General features: G+C 41.3%; 1 protein-coding gene across 4 annotated transcripts in view; it reads right to left on the minus strand.

Annotated features, from left to right (window-relative positions):
* MYO5B (myosin VB) overlaps positions 1 to 12,257 on the minus strand; it is a 357,700-nt gene that overhangs the window by 30,467 nt on the left and 314,976 nt on the right. For all 4 annotated transcript variants that reach the window (XM_043546335.1, XM_043546334.1, XM_027817527.3 and 1 more), the window contains exons 28-29: positions 6,758 to 6,997; positions 5,616 to 5,716 (exon numbers count right to left, since the gene is read on the minus strand). In XM_043546335.1, the coding sequence (XP_043402270.1) occupies positions 5,616 to 5,716; positions 6,758 to 6,997 (341 nt within the window). The remainder of the gene's footprint in view (positions 1 to 5,615; positions 5,717 to 6,757; positions 6,998 to 12,257) is intronic.

The raw sequence follows: 12,257 nt of genomic DNA on the forward strand, positions 1-12,257 counted from the left end.
TCTATGATTCACTAGTGTGGCATGGGGGGTATGCATTCATACATACACACACTCACTGTCTTCTGGTATAGGCATATTAGTTACAGTTTTCTTAGGCCCTGTGGTCTTGATTTCTCCTCTCACTCAGGCCTGTTTTACAGTGGTGTAACTATTAACTTCAGTGGAGTTAATTTTGATGTACCCCACTATAAGATTTTGATCCTCTTCCCATTGGAGTCTGGCCAATTACTTCAATGGAGGGGTTAGGCCTTTTGTGGGGGTAAGAATCAGGTTTGTATTTCAGTTGGTTTATGCTGGAAAACTCCACCAACAGAAAACGTACAAGACACTGGTTGTTAACTTTTCTCTGTACTGGAAAAACATTCTGGCTCAGCTGCATTTTAGTTACTTTACTAATATTGGTCTACACCCCATTTCAATGCAAGAGGCTCAGTTGAGAGGGGAACAACAATCTTGATGGAGCAGAGCATTCAAAAAAATCTAGCCTCTTGGAGCACTGTCTTCTTTGGTGCAGCTCCAGACAGAATCGAAGAAACTTACTACTGCTGTAATCTCTTATGCTTTTGAGCCATATCCTCAGCAGGACTAAATCAACATAGCTGCACTGAGATGACTGGAACTCTGCTGACTTACTTTAAGCAGGTGACCTGGTCCTCTGAATTTGAGAGCCTAGTCAGTTTCACTTTACTCCTCTTCCCCCTACTGGCAGTGAAGCTGAAGGGGATCTCAAAATCTAAAAGCAATATTTTCCACAACTTGAAATCTTTAATCTAGCCAGTTTCATTTTGCTATCAGCCAGACACTAGACAAAACTGGAGAGAGAGGACACCAAGAAAGGGAAGAGAAACCAAAAAAGCAAGGGGAACAACAATCATAATGAGAGAACACCATGGAGATCAAGGGGTAGGCGAGCAGACAAAGTGGAGAGGAAATGGCTTTGAGAACACAGAAAGCACATAGGAAAAAGGGTCCACTACCAAAAAATGAAAGGAATTTTTCTGCACTGAAAGTAGTAGTATTTTTATTGGAACCTCTCAAATATCAATCTTGATCTTTTTTTTAAAAGCACAGTGCAGATATGACCCGGCTCTCAGGTTTGTTGTATATCCACATCAATTCCTCTATGGGCAAAGCAACAGGAATGGTTTCAGACACATCATTTCCACTGGCTCTAGTGGGCGAAGCACCGGGACTAGATTCTAGTCCAAGTACTTGACCTGGGTTGTAGTTGCAGCTTTTGCCACTAGTTCAGTGGGTGACCTTGGATGGTCCAACCCTCTTTGCCTCAATGTCTCCATCTCTAAATCGGGAGAACATAATTACCCATCCCTGCATACCTCTGAGATCTTCAGACGAAAAGTGCAATATAAAAGGGAAAGGTCTAGTCTCCACTAGAAAAGGTTTGCACATATAGCTATGCCAGTAAACTCTCCTAGTGGAAATACAGTATATACTGGCAAAAGCGTTCTTTTACTTAAACCAGCTTCCCGAACAGAATTCACCATACTGGCAAAAGACTGTTTTGCAGCATAACTGCCTATACTAGGGCTTTTGTCGACATACATATGTCAGTTACAGAAGCAATTTTTCACTCTCCTGATCCCGCTATGCTGCCAAATCCTGTAAGTATAGACTAGATCTCAATTCTTTCCCATTGTCCAGTACATTGGAAATTACTAGTTTTCTACATGAGATTTCCCCCCTTCTTTAAGTGAAGAAAGCAAGAAGTGGCATTGTGATTAACCAAGCCTGAGCAGGTAAGGGCCCGATGGTCCTTTTATGGTGTTTTACATTCTCCCACTCTTACTTCAAAAGGTGTGTCTTTTCAAATCTACTGAGAGAGAATCAAAGACACTGAAGCCAGGAAAGGATTATTTAGTCTTTTCCTCTCTCCCTCTGCTTATACAGGATTGCTCTGTACAATATATTCTTCACTTCTTTGTCCAGTCCAATTTTAAAATGACTCAGTTACTCGCACTTCCACCGCTTCCTTTGGGAGACCATCCTACAGTGTGATAGATCTCGCTATTAGGAACACTCTCTTGATAGCCTCATTTTCCTTTGCTCATTCTCATCCCTTCTATGCTTACTTATACTACTCAGAACAATTTATCTCCCATCTTTGTATTTACATCCTACCAATTCCTCTACTGTATCAGAACAGCCCCTCTTAGTCACTAAGGCGAGCTTTACATGCCAAGTTCTTTCGATCTTTCCTCAAAACCATACCTCAAGCCCCTGAATCTTTTGTTGTTACTTTTCTCTGCATTCCCTCTAATTGGATAAAAAGGTGCCCAGAAAAATCTTGTCTCACCAGTGTTGTAGAAGTTGCACATTAGTGGTCAAATCAGTTTTAATGACAAAATGAAAGGAGCTCATTTAACTTTAATGTCTGGACATTTTACAAATGAATAAAATGAGATTTGTAATCTGGCCAAGAAACATTTGTTATAACTTGATTTATGTCACTTCAGTTCCAAAGTGAGTTTGAAGGTCTTTAAAAAAGGAAAATAAAATTCACTTGACAGTTTGACTTTCAAAGAAAAGTGAGCCACTAAAGAGATACATTCTGTGTTATATAAAATGCTGTAGCAGGATCCACTCAGCTGCAAGGAAAAGGCCTATCTTTTAACTGAAAGTGATTTCCTTTGTGTAGGTAGCTCTCAAAAGGGGTGGGAGGGATGGGAGTCAGATGTGCCACTCCCAAATGGAAACCACACACTTAAAGTATGGGTCTACTCTGCAAAGTGACACTGGAGAAATGGCATCACGGAGCCCCATGGTTATCCTCTCTCAATGATTTCCAGATCAATTTTGCTCAGTTTACAAGAAAAATGATTTTTTTTTTTGACAGCTCTCGATATTCAGCATTTGATGTGTCAGGCAAGCACCTGAATTGCACATCAGTCATCTAATACGTCTGAGCTGAGTCAGGTTTCTTGTTGATGAAGCAAGCATAGATCAGTAAATAACCCAGCTTGACTTTCAGCACCAGCTTGAGTTTGGAAAGCTGTCTGAAAAAAATACAAGCCTTTTTAAAAATACAACAACTTGTAAATTGAATAATTTGAGCTGTAGGCATTGAGAGAGCATGTAGACCCAAGATGTCGTTTCCACAGATTCACTCTTCAAAGGAGTTAAATCTCTGTGCACATAGAAAATGTGCACCTAAAATTGGTGGGAGCCTTAAAAGCTATTTATTTCCTTTTAGCCAAGTTGATAAGCCTTAACACAATTCCGTGAGTCTATCATCCCACCTGCCACCCCAAGTTACGAGGTATTTGTTGTTGTTGCAGAAGCAGTATAGAAGGGTACTAGTACGAGAAAGGGAATGTCTACATATGCATATTACCATGAATGCTCTTCCATCTCACAGCTAATTCAAAGCAACGCTAATGTCTAAGCTCTGGAAACGAAGCACAAGTTAGATACACTGGCCAGTGGTCAGAGTTGTTTTCTATGTGCTCTGCTTTCAAGCCATACATAAAGTCAACCCATGGAAGAATATCTGGAGTTCTTCAGGCCTAGGGCAAATATTTTCTAAACTTTGGTGCTTAAAGTTAGTTTTCTCAATTCATATTTAGGTGCCTAGATAAAAGTGGCCTTTATTCTAAGTTCTATCATCGGCCCTGCGAGCTTAGGTCCTCAGCACTGCTAAACATCGACTGCCTTTATTTAGGTACTTACATATGCATTTAGAACCTTAACTGTGGGCATCTATCAGTTTGAAAATTTTGGTCTATATTGTCTTACTGTGGTTTCTTCCAGAGGCGGAACAGCTAGCTGAGTTATACAGGGAAAGTTTATTTGATTGACTTGAGTCAATTTGTTGTTTTAAATACTGACTTGTCACCATGCTTATGGTCAGAGGCTCAGCACTGGGATGTGCATTTAAACATTGACAAATAAATAAATGATTGTCTTCACTGTTTATTAATTATCGTTATTTGCATACTACTAACAGGAGAACTCTGACTGGATGGTGATTTTTCCCAGCTGATGTTCTTGCAAGACAAAAATCCTTCCCTCCTCCCGTTTTTATTTTTTAACCATATTAAAATGTGGTCAATTATGAAATCAACTCAAAGGGGTGTCATTATCTTAAGAGAAAACCACTTTGGGAATGATAGGCAATAAGCATTTAGTCTGGATTCATCAGTATGGTATTGACTCAAAACCACTAAGGGTTCCCTCACCCAGAAGTTCAGATAGACTGATTCATTAAAAAGTCAATAGGACCACTCTTCTTTAATTAAGCGGATTAGTTAATTAATGTTTACACCACCCTCATTTGTCAAAGTGCAATGTAAGCACTGCCGTCTTCTCTGAATAAAATCTGAAAGGAATTTTGAAACATCAAACTCAAACACTTCACTTAGTTCAGCTCCAACTAGGGCCATTTTCAGTGGTGCCAGACCTGCTCTGCTGAACAGAGAAGTTCTCTTCTTGCCCATGTGGTGTATTTAGACAGTATTGTTATAATTTCTTTTCTGTGTACTGCACCTTTAAATGGAGAGAAATTCCTCTCCCAGATTTTATGAATTCCTTTTCCTGGTGGAAAAGGAAAGAGCTTTCATGTGCCAGAGTTTACAAACTGGCTAGGTACGCTATTTTATTAGAAATCATTAGTCAAACTCTGCAACAGTTAGGTCTCATGAATATCCTGGGTAAATGAAAATTTGCAATGGGAAAAAACCCCTCTATTCCTGCCAGATAACCACGTAGAGACAAGCAAATATTCAATTTCCTTGCAGTAAAATAAACATTTAATTCACTTATTAACTTGTCTCTTTACAAGATATTATCTATAGATCTTATGTACTCCTGGATAGTTGCACAAAGTGAATTTCTCAACAACAGCATAAACTCTATTATTATTGTTATTATTATGAAGGAAGAAATTCAGAGTATGAACTATCACCTTAGGAAATCTGTAATCAAAGAGGATTCTTGGCTCAGAGTTTAGATACAGAAATAGCAGATAATGTGGGTGATGCCTGAGACTACATAGATGTGTACATTAGCTCATTTCACTGGAACAGACTTTTTGCCTCTAGGGAAATGGGATAGGCATTCTCCTAACAACTGACTTCCCAGCATGACATTAAGAGTTTTCTGAAACGACTAACTCATAATTCTTCTCTAAAATATAAGCAGTATTCTACTCTTGCTACTATATCAGGGCTGGATTTAAAGATTTTTATATTTAAAATCTCTCAGTCCTTCAGCTCCATGGGCTTCCATATTGCAGGACTGCACTGCTCAGTTCTGGACTCTATACTGCACTGCCCAGCTTCTGCCATAAGGAAGCCCGTGTAGTGGAGGGTAACTCGGCTTTGGTGGGCATTTATTTTTCTCTCTGCAACCTTTGGTTGTTCCACCTGCCCAGTGCTTCCCCTCCTTCAGCAAGGGGCAGACCCAATCCTCTGAGCTTTGGATCCTACTCCCAACTTCACAGCTCTTTCTCTCTGTAACAGGCCCAAACCAGACACCGAAAGCCAACAGTGCCCCACCATCAGAATTTACTTCAGATCTGAATCCATGCTTTGTGGCCTAGGCCCACCTTTGCGGCCTAGGCCCACCTTTGCTGTAAAGATCAATGGAGACACACTTACCGATTTGTCTGACACACCCCATGGTAGGCCTCAATTGCATCCTCTGCATCGACGTGCTTGTCACTGTTTGGCCAGCTGGTATATGTGTTGATGTTCGAGTCCTAAATTTCACACACAGAACAACATCATCATCATCTTCATGAAATCCCTTGGGTCTCATTCAAGTCTTTCAAACTCTGGATGCTAAGAGCGTGTTTAATGGCCTTTCCTGGAGGGCCTATCCTATTCTGGCCTATTGTCTTATGTGGACAAGAGAGGGGGTATGTGCCTGTGGGGGTCAGGCAAGTGAGAGTGGGCCTCAGTAACGATGACAGATCGAGGGGGCACACTGTCGGTTTGCGGAGGAGATAGTTTGGGATCATGGTCTGAAGCATGGAAGGTGCTAAAACCTTGAGAAAATGAAGTGGAAATTTAAATCTCCAAATGCTGGAGAGGGGGGATTTTTATACATAACAGACTTGCTTTAAACAGCAGCAGGAAAAAAACCCTCACAAATTCCAGGGGCCAAGTTTGGCTCTCGATTACCCAGGTGTAAATGGCGTTACTTTTTCTTTACACCCATGTGCATGAAAGCAGAACCTGGCCTAAAACCTGTTTTCCTGTCATCTTCCCCCTTCCAGATGATATACCTTGAGATCTTGTGTAACAGGGTCCTCTTCCTGGGGCCCGCTGACTGCCCCAATAAAGCTCTGAGTGGCTTCCTGTTATGCAGCACCCGTGCCTTTATTTACACACACAGTTCTCCCACCACCCATGTTGAGCTATTTACAAGGCTTACAGGGTTAGTTCCCTCTTTGGCTAGCAGTCAGCCAGGAGCCTGACCTTTCCCTCTGGCTGCCCCCTTTATACTGGCTCCCAGCCCTTATAGCTGCTAGCTTGTCAGGCCCACAGGTGAAGCCAATCCCCAGGCCAGGCATCAGGCCTGTTCCACCAGCCCCAATCTATTTCTCTTGATTGGAGCTGGCTGAGCAGGAGCTAATTAGGTGCTTTTGTATCAGCACCCTGCTACACAGAGGAAGTTTCAGATAATCATCCACTGTTGTCTACAATTTACCAAAGCAAAAGCATCATTTTTCATGAGATCAGGACAGGTAATGAATAGTCAGTGATAGGAGCGGAACAAGATTTTCCCTTTCAATTACCATATTTTTGCCAGTCTCTTTTTGCTGGGCTTCCTTTATAATCTGTGCCCTTAGGATAAGCACCTCCTCTTTCCTCACTTCCAGTTCCTCATTGGCTGATTTAAGCTGGTTTAATAAGAGGGTATAACTGTCCTGGATATCACTGGATGAGTTGTTTTGGGTCACCCGGTCTACAATAGTCTTCCTCAGCTCATTCAGTTCATTTTTCAGTTTCTTGTTCTCTGATTCCAATTCTTGCCTCTGTAAAATACCAAACCATTGTCTAGTTCATCCAAAGCGTCCAGCACATTTGTACAACTGCCTCATTTATTTCTGTTATGCCTTTAACGTAACTCAATTACCGATGAGCACTACTAAAAAAATAACAACTAGTGCTGATATCAGGGTTGCTACCAGTCCAGCCATGTGCCTTTCAAAACTATTATTCTGTCTCCCTTACTTCAAGTTGTACCAGGCTGTAATCCCAGACCCTTTGTGATTTACCAGTAACCACTACAGTGTAATTGACATCCATGAGAGCCAGTTAGAACGCTCCCATTTTGCTTGCATTTTATTTGCTTTCATAACCTTTGACAACTAGAATCACTAACAATATTTTTGTTGAAGAAACTTTTATAAAATATTACAGTCAATTCAACTGCATTAACACATTTGAACCTCTAAGTTCAACACAGTGGAAAACACAATACTATTTTATTACATCAGCTGTCTGGTCACATATATATCATCTATAACTAAAATCAGAACGAAGGAAGAGCAGATCCCACAAAGTGTCATTTTCAACCTGCATGAACATGAAGAAGTTCCTCTAGGAGAAATCTGAACCCAACATTCAGATATTTCTCCCTTCCCTTCTCTTTTCAATTAAGAAATCAGCACCGGAATGCTGGTGGTCAAAGTGCCAAGGATAAATTTGAATATTTTGAAAAGCCAGCCTCCAGGGACACATTCACAGGGACCCAAAGTTAAGAGTTACAGTTTGGGGTAGTCCTTCATTAAATTCTGTCTCTCTTTTAAAAATTAACTGCAACCTCCCTGACCCGCCCGCCCCCCCCAACAATTCCGCCCCCCGACCTCCACCACCAAACCAACCAAAAACCCACCCAAGAGTTCAATGTGTTTGCTATGGGCAGTTGTAAGATTCCACCTAAGGTGGAGACGCACACTGTTTACACTGCTGCTTCACCATTTTAAATCTCCAGCGGGGTGAGTTACAGCTGTTTGAAAGCACAGTAGGATTTATTAATCTAATTTGTAGGAGTTGCCTCCACTGTGCTGTTTGCGGTTAGAGCATTTTCCTTCTCTGACTGCTCCTCAGTCCACAGCATTTGACGGACAGGGTCAGGAATTCACAGGCTTTACGCCAGCTGTTTCTCTTGAATAATGATCCGTGTGCCTTTGTTGTACCTATTTTTGCTGAGATGGTTGCAACATTTATTATTTTATTTTTGCTAGGCAAGAAGGGGATGTGGGGCAGGGGATTAAAGTGCGACAGCTAAAGCAACCTCCACCCTGCATATGAGAATTCAGCAGTAACAACTGCTGGCAGGTAGAAAGTAAACTGTAGTTTAACCAGTGTACTGATATCTAGAAAGCACCTGAAACATCTGTTTGCAAAGTTAAGAACCCCCTGAATTAGAAATCCACCAGGGGCAGCACTGTCCATTGGTTACAGCAGCAGACTTGTGAGTCAGGACTAGGGCTGTCAAGTGATTAAAAAAATTAATCGCGATTAATTGCACTGTTAAACAAGACTAGAATACCATTTATTTAAATATTTTTGGATGTTTTCTACATTTTCAAATATATTGATTTCAATTAGAACACTGAATATAAAGTGTACAGTGCTCACTTTATTTTTGATTAAGAATATTTGCACTGTAACAAAAAAAATATTTTTCAATTCACTTAATACAAGTACTGTAGTGCAAACTCTATCATGGAAGTTGAACTTACAAATGTAGAATTATGTACAAAAAAACTACATTCAAAAATAAAACAATGTAAAACTTTAGAGCCTACAAGTCTGATCAGTCCTACTTCTTCTTCAGCCAATCGCTCAAATAAACAAGTTCGTTCACATTTGCAGGAGATAATGCTGCCCGCTTCTTGTTTATAATGTCACCTGAAAGTGAGAATAGGCGTTCGCATGGCACTACTGTAGCTAGCGTCGCAAGATATTTACATGCCAGATGTGCTAAAGATTCATATGTCCCTTCATGATTCAACCACTATTCCAGAGGACATGTGCCCATGCTGATGATGGGTTCTGCTCGATAATGATCCAAAGCAGTGCAGACCAACGCAGATCACTTTCATCATCTGAGTCAGATTCTACCAGCAGAAGGCTAATTTTCTTCTTTGGTAGTTTGGGTTCTGTAGTTTCCGCATCAGAGTGTTGCGCTTTTAAGACTTCTGAAAGCATGCTCCACACCTTGTCCCAATCAGATTTTGGAAGGCACTTCAGATTCTTAAACCTTGGGTCAAGTGCTGTAGCTATCTTTAGAAATCTCACATTGGTACCTTCTTTGCATTTTGTCAAATCTGCAGTGAAAGTGTTCTTAAAACGAACAACATGTACTGAGTCACCATCCAAAATGGCTATAACATGAAATACATGGCAGAATGCGAGAAGAACAGAGCAGGAGACATACAATTCTACCCCAAGGAGTTCAGTCACAAATTTAATTAACGGATTATTTTTTTAACAAGTGTCCTCAGCATGGAAGCATGTCCTCTGAAATGGTAGCCGAAGCATGAAGGGGCATACGAATGTTTAGCGTATCTGGCACGTAGTGCAGTTATGTAACAAACAAAAAATCTACATCTGTTAAGTTGCACTTTCACGATAAAGAGATTACACTACAGTACTTGTATGAGGTGAATTGAAAAATGCTATTCTTTTATCATTTTTACAGTCCAAATATTTGTAATACAAATAATAGAATGTGAGCACTATACACTTTGTATTCTGTTTTGTAATAGAAATCAATATATTTGAAAATGTAGAAAACCATCCAAAAAGATGTAATAAATTTCAATTGGTATTCTATTGTTTAACAGTGCAATTAAAACTGCAATTAAACATGATTTTTTTTTGAGTTAATTATGTGAGTTAATTGTGATTAAATTGACAGCCCTAGTCAGGACTCTTGGGTTCTAATCTCTACTTTGAGCTTCACTCGGTGAATGCGGGCAAGTATCCTAACTTCTCTGTGCCTCAGTTTCCTCAGCTGTAAAATTATGTGTCTCAGCTAGTGATCCCTGAAACCCCAGTCATAACCGGTTTCCTATCATGTTAGGTACAAATACATAGTAGGAGATAATTCCTTCCCCAGAGAGCTCACAATCGAGTTTAAGACAAGATGCAACAACTGAGTATACCTGTTGGAGGGGGACAGGGTGAAAGGAACATCTCACTATGTAAACTAGCTTATGTGCCCGATTAGCATAAAGTGAGAGAAATATCTAGCTAGCTACTTCACACCTACCCACCTCTTTTGCTAAGGACTGTTCCGTTAACATCACTGCTCCAGGGACAGTGCACCCTGTTTTCAATATTTCTAACTGTTTGGAACTTGAAAGAAAATTAATCATCTTGATTTTGCTTTGTAATAGTATGAGTCATAGTTTCTGTTCCTTCCTGGTCCTATCGTAGAGTGCTCATATTCAATGTCTGGGGTTCACCTTGAAACCCTTTTTTCCCCCTCTCTCGCTCATGCAAGCATGCACACACTGCCAGGGATGGCTACATATGAACAGCCGATGAGGCAGCTGCTGTGAGAGTTTTGCGTATTGGGCCTGATCCAACTGAAGCTGATGGAGAGACTCTCGCAGACAGCTCTTAAATCTCGCAAAATAAAAGGTATAAGGAGAGCTGATGGTGCGAAGCTGAAGCTAGACAAATTCAGATTAGAAATAAGGTGCACATTTTTAACAGTGAAGATAATTAACCATCAGAACAATGTACCTAATGATGTGGCTTCCCCATCACTCCAAGTCTAAGTCAAGACTGGGTATCTTTCTACAAGATATGCTCTAGCTCAAAGAGAAGATATGAGCTTGATGCAGGAATTATTGGGTGAGGTTCTTTGGCTGTGTTATGCAGGAGGTCAGACCAAGTGATATTCGTAGGCCCATCTGTCCTTAAAATCTATGAAACTATGAATCTCTGACTTCAGAGGGCTGTGGATCAGTCTCTCATACAACCATTTTCTATTGCATGTTGGTACCTGCTTGTTTTAGGAGTATATATCTGAACAAATTAGCTTAATCACGTGATTTTCTCAGATGTTTTACAAGCATTAAGTAACTAACCCATTTGGTGTCTGAACCGACTGCATGCTCTTAGCTGAATTGACACTATTGTTAGTGGAACACCATCAGGTGCTTTACACCAGTGGCTCTCAAAGCCGGTCCGCCGCTTGTTCAGGGAAAGCCCCTGGCGCGCCAGACCGGTTTGTCTACCTGCAGCGTCCGCAGGTTCAGCTGATTGCGGTGCCCACTGGCTGCGGTTCGCCGCTCCAGGCCAATGGGGGCTGCGGGAAGGGCAGTCAGCACGTCCCTTGGCCCGTGCCGCGTTCCGCAGCCCCCATTGGCCTGGAGCGGCGAACCGTGGCCAGTGGGAGACGCGATCGGCTGAACCTGCGGGTTGCAGCAGGTAAACAAACCGGTCCGGCGCGCCAGGGGCTTTCCCTGAACAAGCGGCGGACCGGCTTTGAGAGCCACTGCTTTACACCAGGAGTTGATCAAAATAAAGTTGGATCCTGCAACATGGATCCGTCTGTGTAAGTTCCACTGACTTCAGTGGGAGCACAGTGCATGAAGGCTTTGTAGGAAGAAAGGGTTCTTGACATGTGCGTGACGTTTACTTTTGTTCAGTAAATCCTGTTTGCAATAGGTCCTTTAAAAAAGTTACAAGGAAAAAAAAATCTGTACAGGAAGCAAAGGGGGTAACAGATTTGAATTAAATTGGATAAGGAGAGGCTATTTGGAAATTTTTCACGCTCCTTTTCATTTTGCAGAGGGGTTGAATGGGTTTGTGAATATTTATAGGAATGCTAATTGCATAGACTGCTGAGCAAAGCCCAGAGAAACTGCTTGTTGATATTAAAACAAACGAAGAATTCCTCTAGCAGCACCCAGTTAGAGCAGGGAATATCTAAGGCTGGCCAGGGTCAGAACTCCAATGAGTCCTTCACTATAACAAGTTGATACCATTATTAACTGCCTCTATTTGCCTACTTCTGCTCATGCTCAGAAGTGACTTATGGACAGAAGACAGGGTTTGCATAAACACTCCTCAAAACAGCAATCCACTTGGAGAAAGAGGGTTATTTGCCATAGAGGGTTCCTGTTTTCTTTTCATTCTCATCAGTCTCTCCCCTTGCATCACCAAGGGTTACATCTGCCGAAGGTGCTTTGGCCAAGAATAAAAACTGGGGTTCCCACACCCACATCCACTCTACAAGTAATCAAACTCTGAACACTGAGGGTAAAA

The sequence above is a fragment of the Chelonia mydas genome, chromosome 5 (genome assembly GCF_015237465.2).
Source record: "Chelonia mydas isolate rCheMyd1 chromosome 5, rCheMyd1.pri.v2, whole genome shotgun sequence".
Lineage (NCBI taxonomy): Eukaryota > Metazoa > Chordata > Testudines > Cheloniidae > Chelonia > Chelonia mydas.